General features: G+C 39.2%; 1 protein-coding gene across 1 annotated transcript in view; it reads right to left on the minus strand.

The window, feature by feature from the left end:
- The window catches only part of LOC126418962 (cytochrome P450 302a1, mitochondrial), a 233,072-nt gene that overhangs the window by 72,644 nt on the left and 141,444 nt on the right, over window positions 1-18,984 (minus strand). The window contains exons 2-4 of the mRNA XM_050086008.1: window positions 10,035-10,269; window positions 6,941-7,178; window positions 6,078-6,265 (exon numbers count right to left, since the gene is read on the minus strand). Coding sequence (XP_049941965.1) covers window positions 6,078-6,265; window positions 6,941-7,178; window positions 10,035-10,248 — 640 coding nt within the window. The 5' untranslated portion in view covers window positions 10,249-10,269. The remainder of the gene's footprint in view (window positions 1-6,077; window positions 6,266-6,940; window positions 7,179-10,034; window positions 10,270-18,984) is intronic.

Below are 18,984 nucleotides of genomic sequence, written 5' to 3' on the forward strand. Positions count from 1 at the left end.
TGTGTCTAATTAGTTCACACCTGCAGATAGGTAACACAGTGAACAGATTTTCAAAGCGAGTTGCTGACATGCCTTCCCAGGCAGTGCACATATTGACATTTGGCGTGTGACAAACAATGCCCATATTGGACACCTGTAATATGAGTTAATAACTTGGTGAGTTACTCTATCCACTGATATGTGTCTATTTTCTGTGCAACTTTTTGTGCAGTTGCCTTCTGAAATCCTGGAGGTAATTATGCATAATCCTGTATATCACTTATTTTCGCAGTGGTGCAAGAGTTAAACTAGGGCAGTATTCATGGATCATCCTTTGTAAAAGACTATTTGAAAACAGAGTTTAGCATTTCTGCTTTTGCTTTGCTACCCACAGTTTCAGTTTCTGTTTCATACACAAGTTTTTGGGGACTAACTATGGTGCCACTGACAGTCTTTACACGTGACCAGAATTTCATTGAGGTTTGTAAGAGGTCTTTCAATAAGGTGCTGCTACAGCAGTTCTTGAAGGCTTCATACCTTTATTTATTTTTATATTTATTTATTTATTTGCTTTCTTGACAGTGAATCATGTTTCATTCAGCATCTATCTCCAGCTCTATGCTTTGTTTTACAACTGTTGTGTAGCAGTCACCATTTCCATAATGACTGTTTCATTAGGAACACATCTGCCCAGTGCCTCGTCAACTGTTCTGCTGAACTTGGACTAGAATTCTATTACATGCTTATATGCTTATGTCCAGGAGTACATGATTTCATTAGCTCCTTGAAATATGAAACTACTGCCTCTTTTTCCAGTTTAACAAGTATACAAATCTTCATGTGTCCTTTAGTTGTCCTTTGTGCTTCCAGTTATCAGTATTGCTACAACTGCCTCATGGTCACCAATACCCTTTTCAGTATGGACATTCTAACAGACTTTAAGACTATTTGTTGCCATAAGATCTAATATATTTTTTCCATGAGTTGAATTTGAAATTAGCTGTTCTAGAAAGTGCCATGCTAGTATTTAAGACAGTTTTGTAGTATTTTCATGAAATGCTAGTATATACCAGAGTTCCATTTCCAGTGCGTATGTCACCTCAGTATGGCCTTTCTCTATGAGCAAAGGTGGTAGGTAAGCAATTAAAGTGTTACATCGAGTTTACAGTTGGTATGGAGGCTTCAGACACAATTTTCTATACAGGTCTTTGCTGGGTAATTCACTTGTTTTCCACCAACTAACACTTTGAAAAGTGACAGCAAGTCCAGATTTTCAAGTTGTGGCATAAATTTTGGATTTCCAAACAATGGAAAATGCAGGAAGGAATGTAAAAATATCATGAAAAGGATAGTTGCTACTCACCATATAGTGGATATGCTGAGTCGCAGATAGGCACAACAAAAGGGCAGTTGAAAAGTGAGCTTTCAGCCAACAAGACTCTGTCATCCTTCTTTCTCTTCTTTCTTGTGTTTCTCTAGTCATCTTACATGACAAAGGCCTTGTTGCCTGAAAGCTCACTTTCCGACAATCTTTTTGTTGTGCCTGTCTATGGTTCAGCATCTCTGCTATATGGAAGTATCAACTAACCTTTTCATTAAATTTTGTATTAAGATGTACAAATTTTACGTTTTCAAGTAGTTTCCTTGTTCTCTGATGCCATACCACAAACATATCACCCATACAGAAACACACCAACTGGGTCTAAGTGAATTCTGGTACCTTTGTCCCAAAATGCTCCATGTACAGGTGTACCACACTAGGAACTTTGATCCATAAAGCTAATAGCAGTGCCAGATACGCAGAATTTTTTTCATAGACTAAAATGTCTATGAATATTTTTAAAAAGGATAAATACACAAACTGACAAATCAATTTCTCATTGAGGTAAAAAATCAGGAGCACTGCGGAAAATATAAAGGTTGTTTTTTGTCCCCTACTGGCTGTCTTTTGTCTCCAGAAAAAATATTTCATTTCTATTAACAATGACAAAACGTCTTCACTGAAATATTAAGGACAAACTAAGAGTATCAAAGCTGAGTACATAAAACATTGCATGTCAGCTTAGCTTCTTGTATGTGAGGGAGAGTATTAGGAGACAAACCAACTTTATTAACATTGCACCTGACAGCAACTTGGCATGTCTTCTTTGCGGTAGGTAGTAATCTGACTTTTCCTATATTGTTAATATTCCTACCTGGAGATGACATTTCTTGATTCAACTTCATTTAAAGTTACAAAAAACTAACCGCTATTACCTGTTTCAACATCTGCCATTAGATTCACTTCTATTAACTCACATATCTTAAGACACCACCTTCTGTAAACCTCAGCAAGCTGAAAATGCAGCTGCCTTGGAACAGAGCAATCTGAAATTTGCCATTTGCCTTATTACACTCCTACCAGTAATTAATTTATTTTCTTTAAATGTGATTTGATTCTCATTTTCTATAATGTGTATCCCTGAAGTACACGTGAATCTATCCATTTATTATTTAGACCAGATCCCATTCAGTTTCATTATTTCCTACATTGTCTCAGAGCAGATGATTTCAAAGATGTAATTAGTTTTGTTTATTAAAAATTATGCCCAACCAAAAATTCTACTGCAGTACATAGCTGGGAAAACATTTCGAAGTAATAGATGTATTTGACAATGATGACACCACTCACTAAAAGATCAACGTTAAGACTTTATGGTAAAGTATTTTAATTTTACTGAAACTAATTAACTCAACTGATAATTTTAAATCTCAAATATACTTAGATTTTCCATTGCAAATTTAGCCGTTATACTTGTTAGATTCCCACTCTTACCACTATGCTTTTGTCACTCTAAACTTCCTGGACCAAATGACACCTCTCACTAAGTAATTAGGCCATTCATTGAGAATTACCTAAAACTGCTATAAATGATTATAAATCAAAATACAGTGACTGTACTTCTAAATATGTTATTCAAAGTGAGGGTGTACAATGTGGTTGCCTTATCTTTTGTATCTTCCTAACCACCATATATTAATATAATAGAGGGAAACATTCCACGTGGGAAAAATATATCTGAAAACAAGGATGATGTGACTTACCAAACAAAAGCACTGGCAGGTCGATAGACACACAAACAAACATACACACAAAATTCAAGCTTTTGCAATAAACTGTTGCCTCATCAGGAAAGAGGGAAGGAAAAGGAAAGACGAAAGACAAAAGGATGTGGGTTTTAGGGAGAGGGTAAGGAGTCATTCCAATCCCGGGAACGGAAAGACTTACCTTAGGGGGAAAAAAGGACGGGTATACACTCGCACACACACATGTATCCATCCACACATATACAGACACAAGCAGACATATTTAAAGACCAAGACCCACATCCTTTCGTCTTTCCCTCTCCTTCCCTCTTCCCTGATGAGGCAACAGTTTGTTGCGAAAGCTTGAATTTTGTGTGTATGTTTGTGTTTGTTTGTGTGTCTATCGAACTGCCAGCGCTTTCGTTTGGTAAGTCACATCATCTTTGTTTTTAGATATATTTAACCACCATATATTTTGTATGCAAATTACTATTGTAACATATAGTCTCTTTGAATTAGCAAAATCTTACCTAGCCATTTTTAAACCAAAATGTAATTTACAAAGTCACAATATGCTCATACACTTGTCTTGATAAAGCTCATGTCACCCCAGAAAGTAAGTCCATGTTATGAAAGCTCAAAAGCAACATTTATGTGAAAGTTCATAACCAGCAAGCAATCAAGTAACACCTATGTAACATACTCATGAGAGTCCAAGTTCAAAACATTGTATAAAAATCAGCCACCCGTATTGCTCACTCAAGATATACCTTTGACTCAACATATTAACTTCGATAAATGTATGATTTTGTATGAAATTCTTTCAAATGTGTGCACTGTCTTTTACACTGTGGTCTATTAATATTGTGTTCAAAAAGGACTTTGAATTCATAGTGTGATTCTGTTGTTAATGCCACTTTTAGGTACAGTAAATTGATGGAAACTATTATGTACATGCGAAGACTGAAGTGAGGCATGAAAATTTGTACCAAGTCCAAGATTCGGACCTGGGTCTCCTGCCCACTAGGCAGATGTGCTAACCACTACACTACCATGGCACAGTGTGATGGTAACTAGTTGCCAAGGATGTTGTATGTGAAACTGGATCTGGTCATCACAATATTTGAAGTGATAATAAATGCAGAAAAAACCACATTATTTGAAAATTTGTGTAGTGTACATCATTAGTCCAATTTCCAGGAATCAATTTACATCTGTAATGAGATTTTCACTCTGCAGTGGAGTGTGCACTGATTTTAAACTTTCTGGCAGATTAAAACTGTGTAATGGACCGAGACTCAAACTCGGGACCTCTGCCTTTTGCAGGCAAGTGCTCTACCATCTGAGCTACCCAAGCACGGCTCACAACCCATCCCCACAATTTCACTTCCACCAGTGCCTTGTCTCCTACCTTTCAAGCTTCACAGAAGTTCTCCTGCGAAACTTGCAGGACTAGCACTGCTGGAAGAATGGAGCACTTGTCCGTGAAAGGCAAAGGTCCTGACTTTGAGTCTTGGTCCGGCACATACTTTTAATCTGACAGGAAGTTTCAGATCAGTGCACACTCTTCTGCAGAGTGAAAATCTCATTCTGGAAACATCCCCCAGGCTGTGGCTAAGCCATGTCTCCATAATATCCGTTCTTCCAGTTTGGAAGGTAGGAGACGAGGCACTGATGGAAGTGAAATTGTGTGGACAGGTTGTGAGTCATGCTTGGGTAGCTCAGATGGTAGAGCACTTGCCCATGAAAGGCAAAATTTCTGAGTTTGAGTCTCGGTCCAGCAAACAGTTTTAATCTGCCAGGAAGTTGCAATTTACATCTGTTCTATGAGACTTTGATCATTGAAATTAAAATGAAATGAACACCCTTAGCTGCTTTCAGGCATTGACATACGTCAACAGGGACAGATGAAAATGTGTGCCCCGACCGGGACTCGAACCCGGGATCTCCTGCTTACATGGCAGACGCTCTATCAGCAACGCGCTGCGAGTAATGAGTATAATGGGCGGGGGCACTACGAATGTAGTGCGGGACAATACGTTGAGAATGTGGGTTTCGCGGGAGGCATGCCAGAGATAAATCCCTGCAGTCGCACTATCCTCTGTGTCATCGGTGGCTCAGATGGATAGAGCATCTGCCATGTAAGCAGGAGATCCCGGTTTCGAGTCCCGGTTGGGGCACACATTTTCATCTGTCCCCGTTGACGTATGTCAACGCCTGAAAGCAGCTAAGGGTGTTCATTTCATTGTAATTTCATTCTAATGAGCTGCATGGTCACCGATGGTATCTGTGCTTTCGGACATGTCCGAAAGAACAGATACCATCTTAGTATATATTTGACCATTGAAACTCCGAGGGCTTAATGGGCAATGCAAGTGGGCACTATTGTGACTGATCAACTTCTTGATAGTTAAGATCAACAACATCACACACTACAACTGGAATGTAAACATGAACTTAAATGTGATAGGGTTGGCTCTTAATTTCTCTGGTAGTGTATTTAAAGAGTTTATTAAAACAGTAATTTCAGAAAATCTCTTAAATAATATTCATGACTTCATCTAGACAAGGCTTGAGATGTAATACTTAATTTGTTAATATTACAACAGTCACTTAATTTGGCAGGGTCATTTATACTGCAGGATGATTAACATAAATATCAACGTTGATTTTGGAAAATATATGAGCAAAATGCGCAGTAGGTGCCAGTAGTCTAAGTTGGACATAAGTAGCACTTTTGCACCAACAATATGTTAGAATATGGTTGGTGTCCAGTTATCAAACATATATAATACCAACACAGAGTCTGACTTATTTATCTACGTTTGTTGCCAGAATCTTGGACATAAAAATGGAATTGGCAACTTTGCTGGCTATTTGAGATTACTCCTGTTGTCAACTGTCCAAGAAGATAAACTAGATCAGAAATGTGATTATTCAACATGTTTTTGTCTACTTTTACAAAATAAAATAAGAAAATGTTACAGTATCCGCTTTACTTAACAGTAACACAGATACATAAAAATGCATACATTCCATGAAAAGATGAGACAAGTCATGTAGGTAATCATGTGGTTTTTGAGATTTTGAATGTCTTCTGACCAGTTCTATAAATTCTTGAATTACAGCATCAGTTTGTTCTATGTACAGCTTAACATTTTGGGGTCGACTCAATGCTCGCTGAAATTTACTTCTCAGGTGCCACCAATCTGCTCCATTCCTGCACAGAAAAGTAAGAAAGTGCTGGTATTATTTCAGTGTCAACAATAATTAATTAAAAATATAGTGTATATAAGTGCATGTGAAAATCAATTTACAGAACAATGCATCGTTATGATGTTCGTACAACACAGCATCTAAGTTGTACAGAGTAATTTCTTGGCTGTAGAAAATATCATTCTGAAAATTTTTAAAATTATTATCATTACTAATTCTTCACCATAGCGTGTAAACAGTCAATTTTTCTTAAAATTCCCTCTGTTATTATTCTCCTTGCGACCCTCTTTTGATGAAAGTATTTCACACATCTTTAACAAAAAAGTAGCTATAGTTTAATATAACACAGTCTGGAAATTGTTAGCATGGAGTGCTGCAAATATGTTTCACTGTTTAATGTAGGACACATTATCAGTAATCATTCATGTATCCTGTACTTAGATAAACTACAGAAAATTTAAGTGCTTGTAAATTTTATTTTGTTCACATGCATTCACTGTCATATTTTCAGCTCTTTTTCACTTGAATTGCATTTTCTTGACATGAATGGTTTCACATGTACCAATGTGTCAAATACATCTGTTGTCAATTCTTTTTAATTCATCAGTGCTGCACAAGTGCATTTGTAAAACTAACAGAACTGAATGCTTTAATCAATGAAAGAATTGATAGTTCTTACGTAGGCAAAAGACCACCATTGCTATAGATTTCAGGTCTCTCTTGTCGGTACTTTTCCACTGCAAGATGACTTCGGCGCTCTGGATATCGTCCTTCACTCTTGAATACTGTTTCAATATCAGATGGGTCAAAGACCCATACAACATTAACACCAGGTACAATTTCTTCTTTCACGAGTTTTCCATATTTCTTCAACTTCTTCATTCCATTTCGATGCAATCTGTCAAACTTATAGTCACCTATAAAATGCAAACATGCTATTGAATCTAAACTTAGCCAAAAACTGGATAGCGTAGATTAGCAACACTAACTAGACAAAATTATATGACAAAATATATGATTTTTTAATCAGCATTAGTAATTATGCCAATAAGAGGAGGGTGAGATTTGGGTGCATCTGTTAGTGTTCACATATCCAAAGCAGAAATTCCACTTCACATCAACTGTAATCAGAATAATTTGGCAGCTTTTTATCACAAGGAAATTTAAATAGCAGGGGGCACAATAATTCCTTACGAAAGCACTGAGACATCTGATCCAAATAACAGGAGGCAACATGTTTCTCAATTTCTTTTCTTTTTTTGCAAATGTCCTTCTGTGAGCGTGTTGTTTAATCTGGATGACTGCTGGTTAAATCTATAGGTCAATGTGTAAATGGTCAAATATCTCTTACATTCTAGTGTGGCCACTTTTTTCATATTCTTCCTTCTTACATCAAGAGTCGCTGAGGTGGAAATGCTTTACTAGTGTCTGCACACATCATGTTAAAAATCTGAAAACACTGAGTTAGACCAACTTAGGACTTGGAACAACTCTGAACTGATTCAAGAAAGTGCTCACCTCTACACATTACTGCATAACTACTTCAGTGAGTTAACAATTTTCTTGTTGAGAAGAAACACAATACACAGAAGGGCATATGATTATTTACTTTTTTACACTGTCGATTTTCAACTGTGATGTGTATGGAGTTACTAAAAGCCTACTGTGACACATAGTTTAGTGTCTTGACTAATGTTTATAGTGTTGTTTACATAACAACACAAGCCAAAAAAGCTCCACTACTCTGTTCACAGACAAAGCAGTCAGGATTGAATGACTGCCATGTCATCTTCTACCATAAAACGCCACATGAAGAGTAAGTTTAAGGCCCATGCAGCACAAGCTGCTGTTTGGGGCTCCAGAGGCACTACACCTGTGATATGCAGGACTTATCACAACTGGCAACAGCAGCTAGGGGCACCAAAATGAGGGAGGTGCTAGGAGCACCACAAGTGCAAGATTTTTATCACAATTAGTAGAAAAAACTGACAGGTGAAAGAGTACAAGGGAAGAGGGTGGAGGGAGCAAATAATAAGTCAGTTATGAGGAAAACATTCTGGAGCTGGCCCTCATTATATGGATGCAGTGGAGGAGTGTGAGGTCAGCACACTAACCTCCAAGTCATTGTCAGTTTAGCAGACCTGGTGCTGCTATTTCTCATTCAAGAAGCTCATTGACTGCCATCATAAGCCTGAGTGTACCTCGTTTCAGTCATCCAGCCAAAGAAAACTCCCTGGCAGTACCAGGAATTGAACCCACATCCACGTGGAAGTCAGCCATGCTGACCACTAAGCTATGACAATAGATATTGGTTGGATATTAGATCAAAAATAATAATGCATAACACCTATACAGCTCAAATTAGTTGTTGTCTTAAAATGTTATATGAGAGTAAAATAATATGACTAAAAAATGAGCACATATCGCCACCCAGGGCCCTGTAGTTCATCTGTTTTACAGGACCTGCATTACTTGAAATCAGCTCTGAGTGCCTTAAATGTGTTGTTTTGATATTAACACTGGTAGATCATTACAATATATATCAAAACAAAAGTTTCTTCAGCTTTAATAAATACAGTTTATTAACAGATGAGGTACAAGGCTACAATTAAAAATATTGGTCTCACACAGCTTGCACAAAATTATCTGTATCTCACGTTTATTCAGATCAGATGCCTTCTCACATTTATTCTTTACTATTAATGACTTAACTCCAGACTTACCAGCAGTACAGACAAACAGAAGGGCCTGTGTTTCTCAAAGACCAATATTCATGCATTTAGATATAAACATCATTATTATATCCATAAAATTATTTGTGTGGTTTGGAGATTGTCCCTGGAGTTAATAAGAATAAAATTCAAACATTGCCTTGAAGTATTTAAATTACTTTGCAATTTTAAATTCAATCCAACAATCAAAAGCCACAAAAACTTAGCAGAGAACAATAAATAAACTCTCCAACTCTGTGGACTTTCCCCACCGTGATATTTCTGACCCCTTTGTAGGTGTCGTAAGTACCATAGTGCTTCCAATTAATCAGTTTTGCACCATGGGGTATTCAACCAGAGGCTCCCAATTGTTGTACTTTCCTTTGACACAGCAACATAGACGTGTACCATCATTTAAGCTGAAACTTCCTGGCAGATTAAAACTGTGCGCCGGACTGAGACTCAAACTCAGGACCTTTGCCTTTCACAGGCAAGTGCACTTGCCCATGAGAGGCAAAGGTCCTGAGTTCGACTCTTGGTCTGGCACACAGTTTTAATCTGCCAGGAAGTTTCATATCATTGCACACTTGCTCATGAAAGGCAAAGTTCCCGAGCTCAAGTCTCAGTTCAGCACACAGTTTTAATATGCCAGGAAGTTTCATATCAGTTCACACTCCACTGCAAAGTGAAAATTTCATTCTGGAATCATTTAAGCTGTACTCTTAGATTTCCACCTAACCACACCTTTGGATACCACATCATATTCAGAAGAAACACAGTTGGAATACAAATATCATTGCTGCTCGTTTCATACTGCAATAATTCAATCTTCTGTATTTTTAATCAGATTCAAAATTAAAAAAAATAACATTCAAACAAACCTATGAATAATGTGCATAGCCAGCCATAGGCCTGGATCAAATGTGGAGGGAGGTTCTTATTAAAAAATGATCAGAGAAGCAATGCCTGATACCAAACAGTTTTGCTCAACACTTTCGAAATTAGTAAAATACTGGGTCATTTATATACTTCAAAATAAAAAAATTCAGATTTGTTACATACCAAGTAGTGGAACATAATTTAACAAAGTTCCAATCAGTGGTAGTGATTTGGGTCCAGGTATATGTTTAAATAATTTGGGGTCTGATGTTCCAGCTGTTACAGTGCTATGGGTGCTGTAACACTTCTGGAATAGATGACAACCAGGCCAATGTAGTTTCTCAAATTCGTCCAATTTCAGTCTCGATAGCAGCCTGGGACAATGGTAATTTCTCATTGCTGTATGATGTTATGTTCCCTGCAAAGAATGAAATATACTTTAAATATAAATTATGTATTATATAAATAAAATATGAAGTAGATACAATATTGGCTTCAGCACAGCAACAGTGAATCATTTCCACAACCTAAATAAAATATTAGCTCCATTGTAAGGGTCATATATCCTTACACACAATATTTCTATGTGTAATTATTTACTTTTGTTCTTTACTTTTTTCCACACAGAGTCTGGGTGGCTGACAATAATAGCTATGCAATAGCAGGTCAAATAACATCCATCTGTAGAAAGAAACAGCAGCATACTACCGGTATTGTCCACCAACAATGAGCCATAGAGATGTACACATTCTTAGTGGTTTCCTGTGAGCCACGATGCTGTGTAGTCGTTATACAAAAAATGTTGTGCTGGCATACAAGCCTGATGATTCAATTAATATTGTCATAAAGCATGGGAGAACAGGTGCGCATCCACTTTGGGAACAGACAGGCAATATACAATTTAATATGGTGAAACATCTTGATTGTATTTCATGGTATACAATACACACTGAGGTGACAAAAGACAAGAGATAGCAATATGCACATATACAGACGGTGGTAATATTGCATACCCACGGTACAAAAGGCCAGTGCATCGGCGGAGCTGTCTTTGTTCTCAGGTGGTTCATGTGAAAAGTTTCCAATGTGATCATAGCCATACAATGGAATTAATTGACATTGAATGCAGAATACTAGTTGGAGCTAAATGCATGGGAAATTCCATTTTGGAAATTATTAGGGAATTCAATTATCTGAGATCAACAATGTCAACACTGTGCTGAGAATACCAAATTTCAGGGATTACCTTTCACCACAGACAGTGCTGTAGCCAATGGCCTTCACTTACTGACTGAGAGCAGCGACATTTGCATAGAGTTGTCAGTGCTAAGGTACAAGCAACACTGCATGAAATAACCACAGAAACCAATGTGGGACATACGATGTACATATCCGTTAGGTGAGATCTGGTTTTAATGGGCTATGGCAGCAGATGACCATAGAGAGTGCCTTTGGAAACAGCACATCACCTGCAGCGCCTCTCCTGGCCTCATGACCATAATGGTTGGACCCTAGATGACTGAAAACATGGCCTGGTCAGATGAGTCCTCATTTCAGTTGGTAAGAGCTGAGGGTAGGGCTTGAGTGTGGCACAAACTGCATGAAGCCAACAAGGTACTGTGCAAGCTGGTGGTGGCTCCATAATGGTGTGGGTCATGTTTAAATGGAATGGTCTGCGTCCTCTGGTTTGACTGAACTGATCACTGACCGGAAATGGTTATGTTTGGCTACTTGGAAGCCACTTGCAGCCATTCATGGAATTCATCTTCTCAAACAATGATGTCATGTCACCAAGCCACAATAGCTCACGACTGATTTGAAAAAATTCTGGGCAATGCGAGCAAATAATTTGGCCACCCTGATCGCCCAACATGAAGCCTATCGAACATTTATGGGATATAATTTACAGGTCATTTCATGCACAAAATCCTGCACCAGCAACACTTTCTAAATTATGGATGACTATAAAGGTATCGTGGCTCAATATTTCTGCATGGGAGGTCCAACAACTTGTTAAATCCAAGCCACGTCAAGTTGCTGCAGTACCCCGAGCAGGAGGAGGTCCAATGATAGTATAAGGTATCCCATGACTTCTGTCACCTCAGCGTAGTGAGCTTTATTGTAAATATCTGTAGGTCGCTGGATGATAAAATAATGCTCTGGACCATACATGTTTGAGTTCTTATGTTCAAACCACCAGGCTCCCAGTCATTATGTAGAAGTGATTGACTTTTCTCGCAGTAATCCTTTTTATTTATTTCAATTTATTGGCTTTCGAATCGTGCCCATCAGCCATCTTAATAATGGAAAGTCGATACGACATTGCACTGGAGAAGATTTTCTTAGTTACGACGATACAGACGTAATGACAAAAGAACACAGAGTGCCCAAGCGACGAAAATCTGCGACATAGCCGGGAATCGAACCGGACTCACTTCGGTTAGCAATCTGCCGCGCTGACACCACAGCTATATAAGCAGACTTGCAAGAATCTTCGTACACGGCGAAATTACAGCAAGGTGGACGACGTAATAATCTTTGGAGACGCAGTCTGATTGCCACAGCAAAGTTAGGTTGAGAGCATCTTAAATTTTCAGCGGTGCTTCGTTATCCAGTGGAGCGACTTTGTATAGAAGCGAATTTCAAATGGTGAATTATTATTATTATTAGTATTATTAACTAAGCAACAGTCATTTTGATTTGTGCATGTAGAGCAGTGAGTTCACAAAGGTTAATTTTAACGACACCGATAGTGATAACGTCATTGCCGGGGAAATTACTTAGTTTTAACTTCGTTGAGCTTAATGTACTAACAGTTGCTAATTGCACTAACAGCCGCTAATATTAACGAGCTCGTAAATTCAGTTGCAAGTGAAAATTCAAAAATTTATGTGTGCAGGCACAATATTTAGTTGTGAGTAATCTTGTAGTTAATGATGTGCAAGAGAGAGTAATGACCCGATAATTCAAATTCAGCTAACAATGATCAGCCCTGGATCTAAGATATTTCCGAACGGGGATAGTGGTCCCCCCTTCCCTCGAGTGTTTGGGGTAGGACATCAAAAACGTTAAAATATTGATTTTTCAAAAATATGGTCAGTTTGTAGCGCATATCTTTCTGAAGAGTTCGATATATAAAACATATATGTTCGAGGAAATGTAAGACATGTCATTTGGTCGTAAGTGTGCCAAAGTGCAGTGCCACGCCTCTTCACACATTCTTCTATCCCCTCGTCACAGTTATTTCGCTCTGTGGAATTCAAACATGTATACTTTGGAATGGAAGCCATCAAAACTATATTCAGGACAGTGGAAATTAAAACGCCCTGTTCCCAGTAGGCTGGGTTGACAACCAACCTCCTTTAAAAAACTCACAACTAATACTGGGTGGGATTATACAATATGTGACCGGGAGGATAAGAACTCCAGAAAATTTGCACTCTTTATTGCCTATTAGCTAATAACGTTCTCTTTCGTGTGACATAAAATTAAATATACGAAACAAAAAACCAGTAAAGCCAAGAGATAAACAAGACAGTACACATTTCTTCAATCTTTGGACCCCAACATTTTTATCTCTATAATATTACGACGGTTTTATGCGGCGTGATTTCCTTTCTGCAAAATAATCTTACCTCATCAAGGTTCGTCAGTCGTTTTGCTACATGAAAAATCAAAATGTCGCTGTCTAATACTGAAAAAGTTGTTGATACGAATAGAACACAAGAGGGATGTGGTTTCTCGATTTGATTACGTCTATTATGTCACTGTCTCTTAGATAAAACGAAATAGGCCTTTTTGATATTGCAGCAATTGTAACACATGCAAAGTAAAGGAGACTATTTCGGCAAGTTTTATGTTAGGAAATAGTTTCGCATTTCATTCATGTGTTCCAGTTTCTGAAGCATGAGATCGAAAAGTAGTAGCAAGAATTTTTTTATATAAATTTGGAATCGTCATATTCATCCATGTAATTTGTGGGATGTCCTCGTTTCTTCTCCTTGTTCTAACAATCAATCTTGTCAACACTAATTCTGCAACTATTCCAGCCACTGTCAAAACTTATTCTCTGAGGAACTTCGCTAACCCTGCCAGGATCACCGGTTCAATTGTTCCACGTATATTCTTCGGTTAGACGTTATTACATGTTCGTACAGCGCTATTCCGAGAACAGAACTCACTTTGCGTTTACAGTGTCACCGACAACGTTCGTGAGCCCCGCCATCAGATGCCACCCGATAAAATCGCCCAACAGTTTGGTCGCGGTCCGTCCGACCTTCGGCAGTTTGTGGCAAGGTCAAGGAGGGGAGATTAGGTTAGCTTAGAATCTATTGTATGTATGAAGTATGGATAAGATTTTAACCTCCAAAGGTAGGATACATACCACGACGCCTTTGTGCTTGGAGGCGAGTGTTGCAGTATTACCTTTGCCATTAAAAAGGTTCCAAATACATGTAAATATTCTGTACCTGTCTCGAAATGAACATGGCGAGTCCTGTACACTCTGTCATCAGTTCCTGGAATTATGCGACAAGTTTTATGAATATGAGATGAATGGGAAAAAGCCATGCTACAAAAGTTAAAAATGCTTTAACTTTGTGACAACATTTTCCTTCTCCCACCACCAATTAGCGACAGAAGGAACCACTACCTTTGAATCTAAAATGCCGTTCGTGATGCGTTTCATATTTATATGTGTATATTACCAAAATATGTAGTTTCAGTGATACATCGCAATAAAGCTCTCTCCCAAACACGTTGTTCTGAGTATGGTTTATTATGCAACTGTGATAGGATGTGCGACTTCTACGTATAAAGGTTTTTACCAATGAGATTGTGAGCACATAATGGTTATCTTACATGGAGAAAGTAGCTGTATGATACACGGATAAAATTTGTGTGAGTAAGGAAGAATTATTCAATTAATGTAATACAGATTTGTGACTTCAAAGCACCTCACCTTATTTTAAAAATGGTGAAAATTAATGCAATGGTGGCAGGATATTCAGATAATCAATTTCTAGTACAGGAAACTTCAGCGCTCTTTAAACGCTTGCTCAGTGGATTTGAGAAAGGAAGTAACAAGGTTTCTGCTAGCAGTATTATTTGAAATCGAGTGTAAGTTCCAATATAGGAAATCATCTATATCTTATCACTGTGTCTTCTTAGTGCATTTGCACAAAGCGTAGCTTCAAAATTCGGTACAGAATAAATTTAACATTTCGGTGTTTGTGGTGCAAGAGTGAGGATATTAGCTCTTATATTGGTCTTTAGAGCCTCGTAAATAGCATCAATGATATCGAACAAAAACTTTGAAATTGTATTTTCAGAATGTGGTATAGGCTTGAATAGTGGAAAGATGAAATCGGCAGGTGTCAAATACCGAAATGTCACGTCTACTTTTACTTGAGTCAGAACTGTAGCTTTAATGTATCGGATTTTTTAATTGAGTTCGAATTACACCTCTACAAGTACCCTAAATTAGCTTTCGTTATCCGAAAGCGTTTTGCGTTTGAGTCTTCGGCTTTACGCACTCAGTATGATTAGTGATGAAAAGCAAGGTTAAAAACACTATGTTTTGGTGAATTTATTTGAAGTTGTGCAGGCATAAGTTAGTTAACCTTCAATGATTATCATTTAGCATACGCGTGAAAGATAAATAAAGCTTAGAATACGATACTACGAACATGTAAAGCATCGAAAACTGGATGCACATAACACCACATTTGCAAACCGTTTCATCCTCCTCCAGGTAAAAAACATGAGTAAGCAGTATTAGTAATTTGTAGACAGCTAATGTTCACCAATCACAACACAAAACAGATCCACTACAGGAACTTTAAGCACAAGATACTCCGTCATTCTCATTTGAACAATTTATTTTTTGAGATTACAATTCACACCTAAAATTTCCGGTAAAGATTTGCCTAGTTGTGGTTTCCAATAAACCTGTAATTTCTGTAGATAGATTCCGAACTACATCCCAATTATGATTTTTTATTCTCAGGATGCCACAAACTCATTGTTTCTTGGATTAAACAGCAGTTTCTCACAGCACATATGTGATAACATTGGTAGATTTGACCGAAGAAAACAAACTGATTTGAATTTCACCATATGTCGTCCGAAGTCTGCACCTTCAGGTGATGAGATCGGCTAAGTGTGTCCGCACTCGCACTGGCATACTGATTTGAAAAGATAGCTGATGTTCGCCGATATCGGTGCCACTAAGACCGCAGCCTTAAAGTGACTGCTAACGGGATTGATTGATTGATTAACTGAGGGGGGTTATGGGATTAAACGACGAGGTCACCAGTCTCGTGATTCCAAAGTTACGCGCGGAAGAGCGAGGGTCCACTAAAAGTGGACAGATCCAGTCAGGGGAGTCAAATTATAAATCGAGGAAGATAAAACACACACACAGTAGAAGGTATAAAAAGGTAGCCCAAATTTAAAAGCTGGGTGGACAGACAGATAAAAGAACGGTCTTTGCAAAGGGGAGTTGTCATGGGTCCCAGACAGATAAAACATGAAAAGAGGTCTGAACCACAACCACCCTGCCGCTGCTCCAGCTCCAGGGGTAAACCAAACCCCTACATAATAAAAAATAAAAACTACTTCCATGGAGAAAACAGAGGACCAGTTCAACCATCCATGAATCGTCTGCTAATATTAAAATTAAAGGATCTGCACGACTAGACTTAGTACAAAGGGCCAAAAGAAGGGGACATTGCACCAATATATTGGATTACCATCAGTCTAGCCCCACAACCACATTGTTGGAGTGCTTCGTTACGCAAGGGGAAACAATAGTGAGTGTGGTATGACCAATGCATAGACGGCATAAGACAGTGTACTCTTCCAAGAGGATCACAAGGAGGAGCACCAAACTTCAGTAGACTCCTTGACTGTGCGAAGTTTATTACTGAGAGCACAAGTGCACCAGATGTTATTCCACTTTTGGGCAAAGAAAGATTTGACGTAGATCATGAGAGGGAATGGGGGGGGGGGGGGGAGATAAATATCTGCTTCTCTACTCAAACAGTCAGTCAGTTCATTCCCTGGGATGCCCACATGTCTAGGTAACCAGAGAAAGACAACTGAGCAGGCGCCATGGCCAAGGGCAGAGAGAAGGTCAAGCATAGCAGAAACCAAAGGGTGGCGAGAGTAGCATCAGTCGACAGCCTTCTCATTGAGTTCGTACATATTAAAACACTGTGGATGGAGGCCCGAGTAACAAAAAGGAGGGTCCTGTGAATGGCTAGCAGCTCTGTTGTGAAAACACTACAAGATCCCAGGTGGTGAATATGGGGCAGCCATGTTACCTTTTTATCAACAATAAGGCTCAATAAATGGGACTGTGCTACAACATCTAGGAACTGGTCGCCTACATGAAGTTCTTGATGGGGGGTGTATTGTGGGTCCATGACAAAAATGTATAGCCTGCATTTTGGAGGGAGAAAACTGGAAGCCATGGGAGACAGCCCACACAGAGGCCCATCAGAAGACGTCTTGGAGCCGGTGCTCAGCAGATGCTACCGAGTGGGAGCTGCACTAGATGCAAAAATCGTCGACATACAATGTTGGGGTAACCACAGACCCAACAGAGGTTTCAAGCCCATTGATGGGTATGAGGAAGAGCGTGGCACTTAACACAGAACACTGTGGGTGCTCAGTGAAGTGCCTACTCAAACCAAGAAGTGCCAATGAGATAAAAACTCGCGGAAAAAATTGGAAGGGGCAACTAAAGCCTCAGTCATGGAGGGTAACTAAAATGTAATGGCGCCAAGCCATGTCGTATGCCTTATGTAGCTCAAAGAAGACCATAATAAGGTGATGGTGGTTAGTAAAAGCCTGTCAGATTGCTGTTTCCAGTCTGAGTAAATGGTCAGTTGGAGATTATGCTTCCCAGAAGCCATACTGAATGGGGACAAAAGGCCTCGAGATGTGAATACCCAACATAATCAGAAGCTAACCATCCTCTCAAGCAGTTTACAAAGTATGTTCATCACGCTAATCGGGTGGTAGCTGTTGATAGATGTTGGGTTCTTCCTGGGCTTAAGAATGGGAATAACTATACTGTCTCGCTATTGTGACTGGAAAGCACAAGTGATCCAAATGCAGTTGAAGACTCTGAGTAGATATTGCCTCTGGGTAACGTCCAAGTGTTGGGTCATCTGTTTCTGGATGGAATCTGGGCCTGGTGCCATGTCATGTGAAGAGCTGTGAGACCTCCCACTGAGTGAAGGCTTCATTATAGGATTCAGTGCGGTGGGGATTGAAACAAAGGAGGTCTGTTCAACTTGGCGTTTCTGCCAGAGAAAAGTAACAGGATAGGAAGTGGATGCTGATGCCGTCACAAAGTGTGTTGCGAGATGTTTATCAAGGACCAATGGATGATTACACAGAGCACCTTGTAGGATAAGACCCTGGACATTTCACTTTCGCTGGCAGCCCAGAAGGCTACAGAGCTTGGACCAGACCTGTGAGGAAGAGGGATACGTCCCCAGGGAGGACACACAGTGCTCCCAGCATTTCCTTTTACTCTACTTAATAAGGTAACGAGCCCTAGCATGGAGCCACTTAAAAGCAAAGGGGTTGGTCAGTGAAAGGTATCATTTAAATCGCTGAAAGGCTCGTCGCCAGTCCTGGACAGTGACTGCTACATTCTTGATCTGCCGTAATACCAGTCAACGACCAAGGAGTCATGTAGATAGGGGGACAGCAGTTCCAACAGCATGAAGAATAGTGGCTGAGACACCTTGCACAATCACATCAATGCAATTAGAGAAGTGTCTAAGTGCACAGTAGATGTATATAAATGTAAACTGGTCCTGTGGAATGCCCAACATGGGGACCTGTCTGCCTGGCGGCAGGAGGGGAACGATATGATCACCAGAAAGTGATCACTGTCACAAAGATCATCATGGGATGACCAATGCAAGGAAGACATGAGAGCAGGGCAGGGGATCGGGAGATCGAAAGCAGTAAATGTGCCACGAGTGGCAATTAAGTGGGTTGGGGAAACGTCATTGAGGAGATATAAATCAATGTCTGTAATAAGTTGATCAATTAGGAGACTCCTACCCATTGAATTGCTACCCCCCCAGAGGGGGTGATGTTCACTGAAGTA

This window comes from Schistocerca serialis, chromosome 9 (assembly GCF_023864345.2).
Source record: "Schistocerca serialis cubense isolate TAMUIC-IGC-003099 chromosome 9, iqSchSeri2.2, whole genome shotgun sequence".
Taxonomy (NCBI): domain Eukaryota; kingdom Metazoa; phylum Arthropoda; class Insecta; order Orthoptera; family Acrididae; genus Schistocerca; species Schistocerca serialis.